Here is a 19,454-nt window from a genome sequence, read left to right as displayed (position 1 = left end):
TCATCTCCTTGAGATTTGCTTTTTAGTTAATTTGGGGAGAAATTGAATTGAGAAAATGAAATCAGACATTTGAACACGATCACATTTGTTATATTTTGTTCCCAAGATATAAAAGTGTCAAACTACTTTGTATAATAACAATCTAATTATCTTGCTTTAAAGTGTTACATCATTATATTGCTTGAGCTTGTTAGCTGCCTACCATCCACCTCCTTCTTTATGAATGATATTTAAACATGTTGGATACATTCAATGTTTTTGGAAAATCTGGACTAGACAAGGAAGAATGTTATATAGATGGAGTTTTGATGGTTTTGAAATATAGCTTGAACTGAACAGCTCAAGATGTGCAGTCATATTAAATCAATGCTGAAAAGTTACAACTCTAATAAATTGTATTTATGCTAATGGTTGAATCTGATTTACTGCCATCATTAAAAGTTGAAGAATAGGGGCAATAGTCTTCTCAGAACTGCCATTTTCTCTATTTTCTATTTTATCCTTCTACAGCTCCACAAAGTGTGCCAACTCCCTCAAGAGCTCACAGCCTAAATGGTTACAGCATTGAAGTGACCTGGGATAAACCTGTTGGGGTCAGAGGTATAATTGAGAAGTACATTGTGAAGGCATATGATAAGAATACTCCTCATCTACCTCATGTAGCTGCTGCCAGTGTTGAGTTTGTCAATACCAGTTCCCTCACAGGTAAACTGCACTGTCTAATTGAGTAGATTAAAAAAAATAAGATTTTGGCTTTTGTTTGTTTTTGAATAAAATTTTTCATTAAGTTAGGAAATGTGTTTTTAAATGCTTTCAAGGATGTTTCTTTATTTGTATAAATAAATTCCTATTACCTGATATGGGGAATGTCAAGGTCCTTGCAGGAAGATTGTTTTAGAATAACTATGAGGATAGAGAATATTCATTGTTCATTTTTGTGCAATGATATTATTTTCTCTATTCTCAAAGATTTAGGTATGATATTTCACAGTGCAGTAAAAACAGGTATATATTACTGTTACTCTGTAACTACATTCTAGAAAGTCTGTATATGTAGCTATCAGTTGCAAACCTCTTCCATCTTCTAAATGTACTTTTCAGACCATTCTAAGTCCAGTAAAATTTTTGCATTATAAAATCTCTAGTTGGACCCAACCCTTTAAGACTTAAAAATTAGTGGGGGAATCAGAAGTCTGAGTAGCAGCAAATTACCTAGTCAGTTCATCCGAAATAGCCATAATGTAGTATACAGAAAGGGTAACTTTTGACATTCACATGTTATATATATATATATATATATATATATATATATATATATATATATATATATATATATATATATATATTAATGTACTGTTGGATAAATTTTCTCTTTTATTAAGTCTGATTTGAGACTTATGCATATCATCATGAGTGCCAACCCTTCAGTAACTTCAAGATAGCTCTCGTTATCCAGTCCCCTTTATGTCTTCTCTTCAGGCTAACATACCTAGTTTCATAGCTGATTCTCTAAGTGCACCCTCTCAGGGGCTTATTATTAGTATATGAACTGTTTTCTTTGCAACAAGTTTGTGAAGGTGATAAAGTATAATTATCACCATTCTGCAGATTGAGAAACTGAGGCTTAAAGAATTCATGTAATTTGTTCAAAACCACAAGGCTAATCATCAAGATGAAAAATCAGATTTGAACTGTTCCATCTGACTCCAACTTCAGCATTTTTTTCCACTTTTCTGAGCCTTACCCTAATATTTCAAAGCAGTCTTAGAATAAGTGGAAAAAAATTCATTTTCTACTATAGAAATGTTACATAACAAAGTGAAATGATGTGATTATATGCAAAATATAGTCATTAGCTTTAAGAAATTTTAGTGTTGGAAATTCTCATGCAATTCTACATTGATGATTTTAAGAAGAATCTCATTTTACATTCTTAATATTTTAAATAAAAATTTTAAATCAAGAGAAATAGTTTTAAATTATTTTGATTATACTTTAATATAAATGTACTTATTTCATAAAATGTCATATAAATATATTAAATGAATACTAAATAAAACAGTAAGACAAATATAATTTATAAAATGAATTGTTTTATATAAAATATAAAATCAAGATAAAGTTTTAAAGTAAATTTCTTCAGTTACAAAATAATTTAATACACTATGAAATGAAATAATTTTAAAAAATTGATCAAGTGGCCCCAAAACTACTGAGTAATTTAAATGTTGAATTTTAGCAAAAGAAGAAAATTTAGTTTCTAATTCATATAGGTAACAATATATGCTGTTTGATAGCGTAAATACTGTAAATGCAATGCCTCTGATGTGTTTTCTACTATTCCCAGTAGGGAAAATACTCTGGCCTAAGTCATAAGGACATATCTTGAATGATTCCATGAATTTCCTATTCCTATTATATCACTATCTTTTCAGGCACTTTGATTTACTACCTTAGAATCATCTTCAACTTCTTGCTGCCCCTTATTCACAGCTGCCACATTGTTGTTGATCACACTTCACAATGTTTCATATCTTTCCCCTCTCTTCATTCATATAGCCACTACCCTAGATCAGCTCCTTATCATTGCTAACCTGGAGTAGTGCAGATAGCTTCTTAATTGGTCTCCCTTTTTCAGTCTCTCCCATCTCTAGTCCATCTTACAACTGCCAAATTGACATTTTTAATGTACAGGTCTGATCGTGTTACTCAAAAGATGTCAGTAACTCTGTCTTGTTAAAAGGACACAATACAAAGAAAGTCTTCAGTTTAACATTTAAATAATCAGGATTAATCTCCTTCCCTACAATTTAACATTATTTCCCATCACACACATTTTATTCCAGTCAAAATGACCTGCCTGGTATTGCCTTTAGATGCTGTCTCTGTCCTTGCCTAGAGTGTATGGTAGACCTGGAACATCTTCTCTCCTCACCTGTACCTCTTAGAATCCTTACCTCCATGTCAGGATCAACTTAGTTTCCATAACCTACATGAAATCTTTCTGGTCCCTAAAATTACTTGTTAACTTTATACATATTTTGTATTAACTTATTTAATTTTTTTCTTATATGAAATCTCCTGAAGTGTATTACTTAGAGAGCAGGGCTATTTAATTTTTGTCTTTACATTGTTGGCATTTATTATTGCTTTGCATATGGTAGGTACTTAGATGTCTGTTGAATTGAATGCATTGTGGAATAGTGGGAAGAGTTGCCTAACTTTCAGTTAGGAAAATCTGGGTTCAAAATCCTGCTGCAGATACTTATTGGCTAGGTGATACTGAACAAATCACTTTACTTCTCAATCTCTTAAATTTTTTCATCTGTAAAATGAGGGAATTATGGTAAATGATTTCTCAAGTCTCTTCTTTTGTACCCATAAAGGAAATGGGACTATGAAAGTATAGTTTAAAGAGAGAGGTAAATGCCTATAGTTTTAAATTTTTTTTATTCCATTTTGACTTTATTGTTTAAATGTTATATGATTCTGAGCATTTGATCTCTGAGTTTCTATATCCTTATCTGTAGAATCCTTATTTATGGAATAGGGATGATAATTCTTGGATTACTTACTACAAAGATTTCCTGACAAAAATTATTGTAAACTTTAAAACTTTGCTATTATTTTTTATCAAGTAGAATTCATTTTTGATAGGTTTTCATGTTTGTAGTGATCTAGGAAATTCCTCTGATAGCCCATGAACTTGATAGGTCTGATTATATTCCTCAATCCTGCATGACTTCTTACTATGCTATATTAATTATGCCACTATGTATAAAAATTCTACCTGCTAAAATAATTTTAATGATAATCCTAAAAAATAGAACACATTTTTAAAGGAGGATAGCAATAAATTGAGGCAGAGTCAGGAAGACATGAGCTGAAATCCAGTCTCAGATACATACTAGTTGTGTGACCTTGAACAAATCATTTAACTTCTCTCTGCATGTTTTCTAATTTGAAAAATGGGGATAATAGCATCTTCATGTGAAAGTTGTTGTGAAATCAAATAAGATATTTTTAAAATGCTTTACAAACTTTAAAATGCTATATAAAGGCTAGCTATCATCATTAGTTGTTGTAAAACCATATAGATTTTCCAGTTCCTAAGGGATAGATATGAAAAGAAATGAAGTGATTGAAAACAAACAAACAAACAAATAAACAAAAACAAACTATTGATCTATATACCTCTATCTGCAGAAACTCTGTTGAATCATTCTGTTAAGAACTACTATGTCTTCCAGAAGACAGTAGATCAGTGTCAAAAAGAAGACTAACATTTTTTCCAACCTAAGGAGGAAAAAAAAAAAAGCTAGAACAGAGCTATGTGGGTAACACGTTCTAATTAAAGCTAGAATGAAGAAAGCAAATTCAAGAGTAAGATTCCAAGAAATCTGGATCTTGAAACCTGTTTATGAGTACTGGTTAAATTTGGCCCCATGTTTCTAATTATATTCCTTTTTCCTCCTAGAATATTGTGAATGCCAGAGAAACTGAGGCAAGATAGAGATTAGAGAGTTTTTTAATGTTTTATTTGAGTTTCTGAGAGGGAGAGGTTTTTTTTGGGGGGAGGGGGGAGACAGATCAGAATCCATTTCCCCACCCTGCCCCCAGGGCTGAATTGGACTTTGGTCTCAAAGAATTCAGCATTGGATGTGAGATTGCAATGATTTTGATATGGCTCTAGTGATCAGGGGAGACAAAGGCAAGGGGCAGAGTTCAAACATAGTGAATACAGGATTTTCCAGATAGGGACCATCAATTCGGTTCTTATAGGCTGAGGGTAGGAAAATATATTCTTACAAATTGGGAAAGGAGGGGGTATTCAGCTAGAGACAAGAAGTCTGGAGAGATAGAGGTAGAGGATGCCAATTAAGTATCTGAGATAGGACATCTGGAGTTTTATGATTCTTTTGGAATGCCAGAGTGGCCAGATCTCCACAGCCTTAATTATTTTAATCCTAATGAACAGGAAAGGGGGTTTGCAAGCAGAGCGATTGAGGCAGAACAATTTAGAGTAACTGAAGCAAAACAATTTAGGGAAACTGAGGCAAAGCAATAAAAGGAAACTGTGGCACAACAATATAAAACTCCTTTTTTTTTTTTTCCTGAAGTGCACTTGCCTTGTTCATCCTGTGTTTTATCAGTAGAATCAACTTTTAATTAAGGTGGTCTTGTCCTATTAATGAAGAGAAAGCCATGTCCTCAATGAAGTCCAAATGATTCAATTTTGACCAGAATTTTGATCAAAACTGCCCTGATTTAGTAATGAACAGAAAGTCAAGCTTTCAATACATAAGTCACTGGGGAACATTCTTATATAGAAAAAGGCAGCTGGAGATATAATACATTAGTTTCTAACCACTAAGAACTTGTCAATCTTTCCCCCTCTTCATTTCCTATAAAACTATATTAATTTTCTTGGGTTAAAAAGAATTGATTATAAAGTGGTATAGGAGAAATGTAAAAGGAAAATGAATGAACAAAGTATTAAGCATTCACTGTGTGTAAAGTACTATACTAAACATTAAGGATAAAAATAGACAAGTAAAATAGCCCTTGATCTCAAGGAGCTTATGTTCTAATGGAGGAGGACAATACATAATGGAAGATTTCAGCTACAAGTTAGATGGAAAAGTCCCATAGTCCTTAGAGTGCTAAGGTCAAGCAGATAGAAATACCTTTTGTTTAATCTCATTTCCATGATAAAATCTTATCATTTTCTGATGCTGAGCCACTTGACTGTGCCAGAGACTGGTGACAAGAAGTTTCCTTTGTGAAACTTCAGTAGCGATCACTGTAGCACTTACAGAAGCATTGCCATGCTGCATCTTTATTACAACTGTTTCCCAAGGTAATGAATGAGGAAATTGGACCAGAAAGCATTACTGTTCCCCATTGCATAGGTAGTTGGAAATGGGTTTAATATGATGGGGGTACAAAAGCATTACATTTCTTTCCTCAAGGAACTAATCTAGTTGGAGAAAATATATCTAACAAACATTAAATGAATAACTATTAATTGCCAAACTAGTTGTGTAAGATGGGCTAAAGTACAATAGAAGTTAGAGTAATTTTCCAGATAAGAAAGTTGAAGTAATAAGTAGCAAAATTGGGATTCTGCCATGGATGATATGATTCATACCAAATATTTCCATGCAGAAAGGGGCTGTTTAAATGTGGATTAGAGTATAAGGTTCAGCAGTGATTTTGAGTGGTCCAATATGTAACCACAGAATTAGAATTGTAAGAGACTTCAGTCACCATCTAGAACAAAAAGAATTCCTGTACTACCATTCTTAACAATTAGCAGACTAGCCTGTACTTGATAACTTCTAAGGAAGGGAACCCAGTACCTCTTAGGCATTTGGACTGCATTCTAAATATATAATTCACTATTAGAGAATAGCTTAAGCACTAGGAAGAAGTTGAAATCATTGTTTCTGATTAGAAATGAGATTCAAAGATTAATGTATATATAAGTATAGTACTTAAGAGTTCTGTAGGATAAGAGTTATAATAAATTTAATTTCATGCAATTTCTAAATCATATTTTATAATGTTGGGAAGTTCAGTCAGTCAATCAAAACATATGCATTAAGTACTGTGCTGAGTACTAGGGAACCATAAAAAGGTAAAAAACAATATCAACTCTCAATGAGCTCACTGTCTAATAGAGGAGACAGATGTTAGAGAATGAAAATAAACAATTAGAAATAATGATCAAAATCAGAAAATAAAAGTGTTATTGAATTTTTTAAAAAAATTCAGAAACTAACAGGAGGCAATTCAGAAAGAGGCACAGGAAATAGGAAAACTTTTCAAGTAATTGATTGAATATTATATATTTATTAAAATAGCTTAATAGTGTTATTTTTTCAAATTACATGTAAATATAGTTTTTGACATTCATTGTGATAAGATTTTGATTTCTAAATTTTCTCCTTCCCTTCTTCATCTCCTCCATCCCCAAGATAGCAGCAATCTGATATATGTATAATCATGTTTTAGTATAATCGTGTTAATTTTCATTTTAATAATGTAAAAAGAAAATCAGAACAAAAGGGAAAATTTTGAAAGAAGAAAGAAAAAATGAAAATAGTGTGCTTCCATTGGCATTCAGTATCCATAGTCCTTTCTCTGGATGTGGATTGCATTTCCTTTCACAAGTTTATTGGAATTGTTTTAGATCACTGCATTTCTGAGAAGTCTGTCATAGTCCAACATCACACAGTGCTGCCATTACTGTGTACAGTGTCTCCTGGTTCTGCTCACTTCGGTTGGCATCAGTTTATGTAAGTCTTTCCAGGTTTTTCTTAAATCCACCTGCTCATTATTTGTTTATAGAATAATAGTAATGAATTATATTCATATTCTATAATTTGTTCAGCAAGTTCCCAAATGACAACTTTCCCCTTAATTTCCAATTCCTTGCCACCACAAAAACAGTTGCTATGAATATTTTTGTACATATGGATCCTTTCCCCTTTTTTATCTCTCTGACATACAGACTTAGTAGTGGTACTGCTGGATCAAAGGGAATGCAAAATTTTATAGCCCTTTAGGCATAATTCCAAATTTATTTCTGGAATGCTTGTTATTTACTTTTTTTTTTTTAAGGAAGTGGCAATGACAATGAAATAGAGTCATGGTTTCATATACAGTTCTCTTTTTGTGCTCTTTTCTATATATAGAAATAATGTTTCATGGTTAAGTTCAGGGAAAAAATAATTAAAAAAATAAGTCGCTAGTAAAATTTAAGGTAAGGGAGCCACTGGTATGTTTATAGGCACCAAGGAAGCAGCTAATTAGATAAGGAGAGACTGAAAATTACTGAAACAGAAGAGATAATATAGTAAATTATCCACTGGAAAAGATATGAGACAGAGGCATTAAATAAGAAGAAATTGAATATTAGTGAAGAAGGAGGATAACAGGATCAAGTCTATTTCTAGGAATTTACTTTGCCAAGGATGAGGACACCCTTTTCATATCATATGAGCAAAGAAGTATGCTGGGGAGAAACATCTGATAATAAGACATGAGAAGGGGATAAAAGTAAGATCTTGGCAAACACATCCCTTTTTAAGGTGAAGAAAATAGTATCTTGGAATGTTTAGCACATTTACTGACACATAGTAGGTGCTGAATAAATTTTTGTTGATTTATCTTTAGGAGAATGAGTGGAATACCTGCTTTGGTATGAAGTAAAATAATGATTTCTTTGCTTTATTGAGAGCCCATTTGAGATCAGATAACACAAGCACATAATGGATTCAGCATGGTTTAACAATTTTCTCATTTTCCATTCAGCAACAGATAAGTGGGCATGAACGAGGCTGAAGGTGGGAGAAATCTAAGGATGGAGTTTAAACAAGACAGGTTTGATGACAAAATAATGGTATAAGATTTTCACAAGAAGAATTATGTAGAGTTGAACTGACTCCCTACAGAGTAAAAGGTAGAGAGGGACAGTGGAATGAAGTGAATAAACTGCCAAAATTCCTGAGTTTATACCAGACCTTGGACACTTAGTAGCTGTGTAATCCTGGGAAAGTCATTTATGCTTGTTTGCCTTCCTCATCTGTAAAATAAGCCAGAGATGGAAATGGCAATCCATTTCACTATTTTTGCCAAAAACAAAACAAAACAATGTAGTGATGGAGAGTTGGACATGACTGAGAAAGACTGAAAACAACAAAACAATAAAAAGGGAAAAGATAATGCAGAGATGATGGCTAGAGAAAGAAGAGAAGGAAAGAGAAATTGGATATCATGGTGTCCAATTGATTGGTTATCACAAAGGATAGAGAAAGATAAAATGATGAAATATTATAATCAAATGTGGGAAGATATTTAAATTAGCCTATATTGGATTGCTTGCTGTCCTGTGGAGACAACTGTCTCCACAATTAACAATTAAGTAAAAGAAAAAAATATAATCAAATAAAAAAGAATTTTAAAGTTTTTGAACATAGTAGTAAAACATTTGTGGGTGATGGTAAAATCAAAAGTATAACCACTTCTTTATGTATTTGAAGTCCAGTAGAGGAAATAGTCATAGGAACTGTATATACTGAGGAACTAAAAAGTTAGGGTTTTTGAGGAAACACAAATAAATTAAATGAAACCCAAAGAAAAGGCCAGAAGTTAGAGTGAGAAGAAGAGTGTGACTGATTCAGTTATTGAGAAAAGGAGAGTATTTTGGGGCATCCATAGAAAACTGCTGCCAGCATCTGCATTGAGTGATAATTTGAATAATTTGACCCTCAAATGGGAACTTGATGAAGATGGGAGGGGGGAAGAGTCTTTAAGTAACAAAAAAAGTAAGAGAGATTCCAAGTATCTAACCATTGAATTTGGGGAGAGAGATGGAGCCAGACACAAATAGACAGACAGACACAAATGAGAGAGAGAAAGAGAGGGAGAGAGAAAGGGAGAAGGAAAAGGAGAGGGAGAGGGAGAGGGAGAGAAAGGAAAGGAGGCAGAGAGGAGAAGAGGAGAGAATAAAAGAGGAAAAGAGAGGAAAGGAGGGCAGAAAGAGGAGAGTTATGAGAAAAATTGTAACCTGTGCATGAAAGAATGGCCAAGGTCAGTAGATGGGAATGAGGTTCAAGAAAGTGCTGGAAGATGAAAAGAATAAGAAAGGAAAGGTTTGAGGTGAAAGCAAAATTATTAATTATGGAGCAGCCACTCTTGAGAGCAGAGGGGAACTAATGTATTCATCTGGAGTGGGATATAAAGGGAATAGGTTGAGAGAGATGGAAATGATGAAATGTAGGAGTGGATAATATGGTTTACTCACATCTATAGGATCATTCTGAATCACTGGATGAGAAAAGAGTATGGCAGTATATTAACTAGTAGACTATGATTTCAGGCAGTTATTGGAGAATGGGCTGTTGGGGAAGATGGATAAAGCAATAATTCAATGTCTCTTTTAGTATTCATTGTCATGGAAGTAATGATGTATTATGGGATGCCCAGAAGGTCTAGTTAGGAGCAGAGGAAGATGTAGCATTAGGAAAGTCTGAACAGAGAAGGAATACTGGCAAATTTTTTTTATGACACAAATATGGCACTGGTACCTAAAACAGTAAAGGCCAAAACAGAGAAAGAAAATTACAAATGAATCTCTCTAATGAATATTGATGCAAAAATATTAGCAAAGAGGTTACAGTAATTTATTAGCAGGATGATATACTATAACCAAGTGCAATTTATACCAGAAATTCAGGGCTGGTTCAATATCAGGAAAACTATTACCATAATTGACCATATCAATAACAAAACCAACAGAAATCATATGATAATCTCAATAGATGCATAAAAAGCTTTTGACAAAATACAGCACCCATTTCTATTAAAAACATTAGAGAGCACAGGGATAAGGTGAGCTTTTAAAAAAAATAATAAGCAGTATCTATCTAAAACCTATAGTAAGCATTATTTGTAATGGAGAGAAGCTAGGTGCATTCTCAGTAAGATTAGGAGTGAAACAAGGATGCCCATTATCACCACTATTATTCAACATTGTACTAAGAATGTTGGATTTAGCAATAAGAAAAGAAAAAAAAATTAAAGGAATTAGACTAGGCAATGAGAGGAAAAAAGTAACACTCCTTGAAGATGATATGATAAAATACTTAAAGAATCCTAGAAAATCATCCAACAACCTATTGGGAACAATTCACAGCTTTAGCAAAGTTGCAGGATATAAAATAAACCCACACAAATTATCAGCTTTTCTATATATTACTGATAAAGCCCATTAGCAAGAGATAGAAAGAGAAAATTCCTTTGAAATTATTGTAGACAAAATAAAATACTTAGGGGTCTACCTGCCAAGACAAACCCAAGAACTATATGAATACCAATACAAAACATTTCTCACACAAAGTCAGATCTAAACCATTGGAAATATATTAATTGTTCATGGCTAGGCCAAGCTAATATAATAAAAAATGTTAAATCTGCCTAAATTGGTCTAGTTGTTCAGTGTCATACCAATAAAACTGCCAAAACATTATTTTATAGAACTAGAAAAATAATAACGGAATTCATCTGGAAGAACAAAAGGACAAGAATATCAAGGGAATTAATGAAAAAAATATAAAGGATGGTGACTTAATAGTACTAAAACTAAAACTATATTATAAAGTAGCAGTCATCAAAACCATTTTGAAGTGGCTAAGAAATGGAGTGGTGGCTCAGTGGAATAGATTAGATACACATTTAACAATAATCAAGGCCTATAGCAATTTAAAATTTGATAAATCCCCAAACTCCAGCTTTTGGAATAAGAATTGGCTCTTTGACAAAAATTTCTGGGCAAACTGGAAAATAATTTCAGAAACTCGGCGTAAACCTACATCTCATACTCCATACCAAAATAAGGTCAAATAGATACATGATTTGGGCATAAAAGATGATACCATAACAAATCAGGAGAATAAGAGATACTTTACTTGTCAGATTATTGGAGAATGAAGGAATTTATGACCAAAGAAGAACTAGAGAACATGAAACACAAAATAGGCAACTTTGTTTACATTAAATTAAAAAGGTTTTACAAAAATAAAACCAATGGAAAGAAGATTAAAAAGGAAGTATAAGGCTGGGAAAAATCTTTACAAACAGTATTTCTGATAAAGTTCTCATTTCTAAAATATATAAAGAACTGTGTCAAATTTATAAGAATATAAGTCATTGCCTGATGGATAAATGGTCGAAGGATATGAACAGACAATTTTTCATCTAATGAAATTAAGGCCATTTATAGTTATATAAAAAGTATGTAAGTAAAGTATGTATGTATTATGTAAAAAACCACTAGTGATTAAAGAAAGAAAAGTAAAACAACTGTTAGGTATCACCTCACACTTCTCAGACAGGCTAAGATGACAGGAAAATATAATGATACATGTTGGAGGGGATGTGGGAAAACTGGGACACTGATACATTGTTGGTGGAACTGTGAAATGATCCAACCATTCTGGAGAACAATTTGGAAGTATGCTCAAAGGGCTATAAAACTGCGCATACCCTTTGACCCAGTAGTGCCACTACTGGGTGTGTATACCAAGGAAATCATAGAGTAGGGAAATGAACCCACATGTGCAGAAATAGTTGTAGCAGCTCTTTTTGTGATAGCAAAGAATTGGAAAAGGAGTTGATGCCCATCAATTGGGAAAATGGCTCAACAAGCTATGCTACATGAAGGTAATAGTATATTATTGTTCTATTAAAAATGGTGAACAAGGTGATTATAGAAAGGCCTGGAAAGATTTATGAACTGATGCTGAGTGAAACAAGGAGTATCAGGAATACATTGTGCACAGTAACAGCAAGAATGTATGATGATCAACTATGAAAGATTTGGTTTTTCTCAGAAGTTCAGTGATCTGAAACAATCCCAATAGACTTTGGACAGAAAATGCCATCTGCATCCAGAAAAAGATCTAAAGAGACTGAATGTAAATCAACACATGCTATGTTCACTTTTTTTTTCTGTTTTTTTTTTTAATCTCTTCCATGGATTTTCCCTTTTTTGCTCTGATTTTTTTCTCCCAACGTAATTTATAAAGCAATGTGTATTAAACATAAATCAACTTACTACAATTTAAAAAAAGAAAAAAGAAAAATCTAGTCAGGAGTAGGGAGTTGGAGTTCATATAGTGGCTGGAGGTCAAGAGCTCAGATTTGGAGCTGATTCAATGAACAAAAAAGTGAGGCTGGGAAGCAGATAGCTAGGATCCCAGGCTGATTAGTTGATCATATTATACAATTGAGAGAGTATTACGTGGCATCAGGAGAGTCCTAAATTGAAATTCTACTTGTTACACCTGCCAATCAAGTATATGATTATGAACAAGGTATAAATATGTATCTGATTCTTCTGATTCTCCACATACTTCCATAAAATGAACCCTCCAATTCTCTTACCTTTGCTTCTTCTTTCACCAGTCTGCCCTCTTGCCCCACCTCAAGCCTGATTTACTGGATTCTTCTACTAGCTTCTGCCATTATCTCTTTTGTAACCTGTATTTTTTCAGCCAGTTTTCCCTCATGGAGGAATGAAAACCTTTACCCCTTTCTTCTCTCCTTTTCCTTTCTCTTTTCCTTCTTTGGCTCCCCTCTCATCCTCCTCCCCATTCTTCCCTTCTTTTCTTCCCTTCTCTCCCTTTCTTTCCTCCCTTCTCTTCTTCTCTTTCTTCCATTTTCCATTTTCTACCTTATTTCCCTCTTTTTCCTTTTTTCCCTTCTCTTCTCCCTCTCTTTACACCATTGTTTTCTCCTTCCCTCCTTCCCTCCCTTTCTTCCTTCCTTCCTCCCTCCCTCCTTTCCTCCCTCCCTCCTTTCCTCCTTCCCTCCTTTCCTCCCTCCCTCCTTCCCTCTCTTCCTTCCTTCCTTCCTTCCTTCCTTCCTTCCTTCCTTCCTTCCTTCCTTCCTTCCTTCCTTCCTTCCTTTCTTTCCTTCCTCCCTCCTTCCCTTCCTCTCTTCCTCCCTTCCTTGCTCCTTCCCTCCCTCTCTCATTCTTTCTCTCCTCCCTCTTCTTAGAATCAAAAATAAGAGGTTTTCAAGTCCTTAACAGATTTTTAAGGCTCTCTGTCTTTTGTTCTCAGAATGCCCCAAACTTCTAACACAATGGCTTAATAGACTCCATTTCAGTATAGGTAAACAATAGAAAACATCATAATAAATACATATTTCTCCCCACAAATAAAAGTAGGGACATGGTATCACAAATGCCATCCTTCCATCTTTCAGGCCCCATATCTGTCTGGCCATAAACCTTTTTGATTAAGCCCATTTAAAAAAATGAATAGCAAAATGACACTATGAATAGAGAAGAGAGTCTTTCCCCTTCATGTAAAGCATGATAAGAATGCCTAATACTTTCTTCCTTATGCTATCTGCCAAAGAGTTGAATCTGAATTATATGGTTTAGAGTAAGGGAATCAGTATAAAAATACTTTGTTTTACTGAGATGAGTAATAATATCTTATTCTGGAGAATTTGAATCTTTTTGGTTATAGGCCTGACAGCTCTAATAAAACTACACAAAAATCCAATAGTGCCTGATGAACTATATTGTCAAATGAAATGACCCAATGCAATGGTTGACATACTTAGCCTATGCATTAATTCTTAGCTTCTGCTGTCAGATTTGATCTTCATAGTATTTATGGAAATCCCATATTGGTATTCCCTTAGAATGTCACATGAAAATGTGACAGGTGCAATGTAGAGACATACCACCATAAACATCCTGACCAAGTGGATCATCTCCCAATTCTATTTTACAGTTATTAGACAAGTTGTTCAGTCCACTTGATAAGAAGAAATATGGGTTGAGAATCAGGAAACATATTATCTTGTCCTAAGTTGGTAATTCATTAGCTATGCCACTTTGAGGGAGTTACTTTATGTCTATGGGCCTTCATTCTTTCATCTAAAATCTGAAGGCATTGATCTAGGCATTCATTCTAAAATTCATTTTCTCTACAAAAATCTGATGCTACAACAATAATGTACAGGAAGCCCCTACTTTGGAATATTACATGTTTCTTCAATTTTTTTGTTCATGTCTAAGAATGCCTTTTACCACAGAAGAAATATCATAGATTGTGGTAAAAATATCAAGATAAGCATTCTTTACAATCTATTTACTCTATTAAGTGACTTAATATTGTACATTGTCAAAAATAGTTGAAATAAATGTATTAATAATAACAATTATATTGAGATATAATTTTTAACTATCTTTAATACTAATGCTTGAATAAAGGCAGAATGAGTTTCAACAATCATAAATAGCCATTTTGGAGATTCTGAATGGGGTTTCTAGAGTTTCAAGGGCTTTGTAGGTTGAGTCATTGGTTATTTATAATGCATAATTTAATTTCATATTGATCAGTTTTCTTTTCCCCTGTTATAGATGAGTCAACAGAACTAAGTCAAAATTATGTCTTTTTTTCCAACTCACATATGGGATAAAGAGAAAGGAGGATATGAGAAAAAATAGTTTTCCTGATGTAATTGACTTTTTTTTTTTTTTTTAAGATAAAGATACCGTCTTATGAGATAATGTATGTATATGTGAGAAACTTTTTCCTTAATGTGTATTTAATTGAAATGTACTCAGTAAGGGGGGGACAGGTCACATGCATAACTTTCCCTTAGGAAAAAGAAAAGAGGTGCTAGGGAAGAGACATTACATATACAAAAAAGAAAACTCCTATCAATATAAAATTAAATTGTGCATCATAAAAAACCAGTTACTCAACTTCTAAAATCCTTGAAACTCTAGAAACTTCATTCAGAATCTCAACAATGGTTAAATACTAAAATTAAATTATGCTAGCCACCTGATGGCATTGTACACAAAGGACCACTTGGTTTTGATTAGTATATTTGCCTATGTAAGAAATCTGCATGGGTTAGGAGTCTTTGGCAAATGTTTTAAGGATATATAGCAGCAGGAAGAAGTCAGTACTGCTATCAGTTTAGCTATTTGTATATGCATTAGATCATTAGATTGATCAATTATAAGGCAGGGAGATGATTCCATACAAAAAAGTTATGAAAAGTTAAAAGAGCTTAATAAATCTAAGATATTGTTAAAATATCAGATTAACATTTAGTAGGGGAAGATTTGTATCTTCTCATTCAAATTGTACAACTTACTTAGAATCATAGTATCACAAACCATTAGTTTTGGGAGAAAACTGAAAAGATTAGACTCTGTCCTTCTACTATATGAGAATGTATTATTTTACATTCTAAGGTACCTCTTTGTCTTCTACTTCTCTACCAACAAAATATATTAATTATACAATCTTTCTAAAGTATAAGAGGAAAATTTAAAAATCATTTTAGATTTATAAAGAGCAGATACATATGAAACAATTAAATATCACATTAATACATTAAGGCTAAATACAGCAGAACCTTTGAGAGAATTTTGTCAGTTTTTATAGTATATCATATATTAGTTTTTATATATTTGTCTTTTATTATAAACTACTTCTAACTATATATCTGGGAAAGAATTGGTCTGAAACATTTTTATAGAACATAAATATGGCTTATGACATAAACAGTAAAAATAGGAATGATGTAATGCTTCAGCTTAGATAATGTAAAAGAATTTCATTAGGTAATGCAGTGTTGATGAGTTAATAGCTTTATCCCAACTCTCCTGAATACATAATGTGTGTTCTGCTCTCTATGCATTATGTAATCTTTAGATAACATTTTCTATAGGTCATACATTTATTTTATTCAATTTGAATAAGCACTACAAAAGTGAGATATAATATTTTTGCAAATTTACTGTACTGTGATTTTAGAACATGGTGGTTACCATTTCTAATCTATTGATTTTGCTTAATTATAATAATAGCATATATCAATTGATAAAACTTCAGTTCCATCAAACTAATATTGGATACAAAGTCTTTTCAAGTAATCTATTCCCTCTTAGTGAAGAAAAGGAAATAGTTGCTAAAAGATTTTCTAGCATGTCCACTTCTGATTGCATCAAAATGAATTTTAAAAGCATTTTTATATTTATATTTGGAACTAAATCAAAGCTTATGTATAAAATGTGAAATCAAAGAAAAGCCCAATTTTGCAGTGAGTGTTATAAATTATTATGAATTTTTCATGCATAAAGTTCAGAAAAGGGATATAATATGCATAGGCATTTCCTCATTTTTTTTCTCAGCCCTATTCTCTCAATAACATTGGGGCAGCTAGCTCAAGGGAGTTTTCTTTCAGAAACAGGCAATTTTTAACAGTAAATTGTAGCAGTTAGAAAATTATTTTGAAATTTATTTTGTTAATATCCACTTATTTTACCTCTTTATTTGAATTATTTGGACCAAAGAAAAATGATATAAGGATGATTGTTTTTCATTTTAATAACATTCATTCAAAAGACATTTATTAAAAGTCTAACAGACTACAGGTACTATGTTATATTCCATTGAGGATACAATGATTAATAGTGCTATTTCTGCCCTCAAGGAACTTATAGTCCAGCAGCATTTGTTTGGTATATAATCATTTTAAAAAATGAATAATATTCATTAGTTGATGTCCAGTTTGTGGATTATAGGAGCACTTTTTTTTCCCTTTCCCCGCCTGTCATTTTTCCCTTGGGTATTTTCCTCTATTCACTGAATAGTTGGAAATAAATTCCAATTAGCAAATTTAATAATAATTTTAGCAATATATTTTTATATGTTTGGCACAATAGAAGTAGAAAATTATATTTACAAAGGGTTTGGGATTGTCATCAGATTCAATTATCTGTGCTACTTCATGCCTCCTTAGCCATAGATATTTACAAATAAACAATTATGGACCATAGAATTGAATTTTAAGAAGTCACAGTTAAAGAAATAGTGGAAATATTCATTAAAGATATAGTTAATGCATGATCATACAAAATAATTAGCACTTTTGGAAAACTAGCTCAGATCAGCCTGCTGTTGCTCTGCAAAGTCTGAGATTACTTTCTGGGTTTGAAAGCTCAATGTCTATCCGTCCATCTGACAATTTTGCATAATGGTGTGGTTCCAAATTTCTATGAAAGTAGCATTACAGTGATGGGAGCAGCGCTGACTTAGGAATTCAATCAAAATTTTCACATAAAGAAAAATCAACATTGTAATCATTGGCCAAATGTAGAATTGGATTTAGGTACCTTTCTTATAAATTTGTTATAAAGTTGCTCCCTGATTACATTTAGAAACAATTAGGCAAGTGTTTAGATTTTAGTAACCTAAACCTCAAAGTGAATCTGGAAATGCAACATTTTTTGGTCTGTTTTCTATTGAATGATAGATCCACTACTTAATACAATGCCTAGCACATAGCAGGTACTTAATAAATGTTTATTGATTAATTTTGAATTGGAGGATTCTTTTTTATTAGTAGTATAGCTTTTTATTGACAAAAATATATGCACAGGTAATTTTTCAACATTGACTCTTACAAAAACTTCTGTTCCAACTTCCCCCCTCCTTCCCTCCACTCTTTCCTTTAGATGGAAGGTAGTCTCATACATGTTAAATATGTTAAAGTATATGTTAAATACAATATATGTATACATATTTATATAGTTATCTTGTTGTACAAGAAAAATAAGATTTAGAAAGAAGGTAAAAATAATCTGGGAAGAAAAATAAAAATGCAAGCAAACAACAACAGAAAGAGTGTAAATGCTATCTTGTGCTCCACACTCATTTCCCAGTGTTCTTTTACTTGGTGTAGCTGGTTCTGTTCATTACTGATCAATTGGAACTGAATTGCATCCTCTCATTGCCGAAGATAGCCACTTCCATCAGAATTCATCCTCATATAGTATTTTTTTTTTTAGTGTTACCTTAACAATTTTTTTCCTTTTGATCCTCATATAGTATTATTGTTGATATGTATAATGATATCTTGGTTCTGCTCATTTCACTTAGCATCAGTTCATATAAGTCTCTGCACGGCTTTCTGTATTCATCCTTCTGGTCATTTCTAACAGAACAATAATATTCCATAACATTCATATAGTTTACTCAGCCATTCTACAATTGATGGACATCCACTCAGTTTCCAGTTTCTGGCCACTACCAAAAGGGCTACTACAAACATTTTGGCACATGTGGGTCCCTTTCCCTCCTTTAAGATCTCTACACTGTTGGATCAAAGGATATACACAGTTTGACAACTTTTTGAGCATAGTTCCAAATTGCTCTCCAGAATGATTGGATCTGTTCACAACTGAGTTGGAGGATTCTTTAGTAGTCATTTAGTCCATTCTTCTCATTTTATCAGTGATAATCACAGGATTCTAGAATTAGATGTAGAAAGGACCTAAGTAAGGGCCTTCTAGTTTCTCATCTGGTAAAGTGAGGAAACAAAGCCTCAGGGAAATATAGTTACTTAACTAAAGGCAGACCATAATTGTTAGAGGTAGGATTCCAATGCAGGTCTTCTCACTCAAGAACTAAGGCCTTTTCCATTTTAGTACATTGTGTCAGTTATCCTAAAGTTCACAAGATGTGTCTAAGGTCCCATAGGTACTATTAGAGCCAGAATTCAAACTTATCTCCAAATCTGTTTTTTAATATCATTATGTTCTAATGTTAGCTAAAGATTTAATTTTAGAATTTTTTTGCATCTTGCTGCTAAAATCCAGGGATTTCTTAGAACTTAAAAAAGCTTTCATTTTATGTGTGCCATAGGTGCATATATTAATTAAAACATTATATCAAGGCCAGACATGGTGGTCACACTCTCCTTGTTGGAGAGGATGAGGATGATTGGTTGCTTGAGGTTGGGAGTTTTGTGTAGTAGTTCATCAGGTGTTAGTACCAAGATCTGCACCCCTAAGGTGGGTCTCTGATGTAGGAAATGGCCTGCCTAAGGAGCTGTGACCTAAGGTG

The 19,454-nt window shown here is 33.0% G+C and overlaps 1 protein-coding gene across 1 annotated transcript in view; it reads left to right on the top strand.

Annotated features, from left to right (window-relative positions):
* Positions 1–19,454, top strand: part of USH2A (usherin) — a 1,025,480-nt gene that overhangs the window by 416,841 nt on the left and 589,185 nt on the right. The window contains exon 29 of the mRNA XM_074264677.1: positions 511–705. Within this exon, the coding sequence (XP_074120778.1) occupies positions 511–705 (195 nt within the window). The remainder of the gene's footprint in view (positions 1–510; positions 706–19,454) is intronic.

Source organism: Sminthopsis crassicaudata, chromosome 4 (assembly GCF_048593235.1).
Source record: "Sminthopsis crassicaudata isolate SCR6 chromosome 4, ASM4859323v1, whole genome shotgun sequence".
Lineage (NCBI taxonomy): Eukaryota > Metazoa > Chordata > Mammalia > Dasyuromorphia > Dasyuridae > Sminthopsis > Sminthopsis crassicaudata.
Note: the sequence above shows the minus strand (reverse complement) of the source record. Positions and strands in the feature narration are given on the sequence as shown.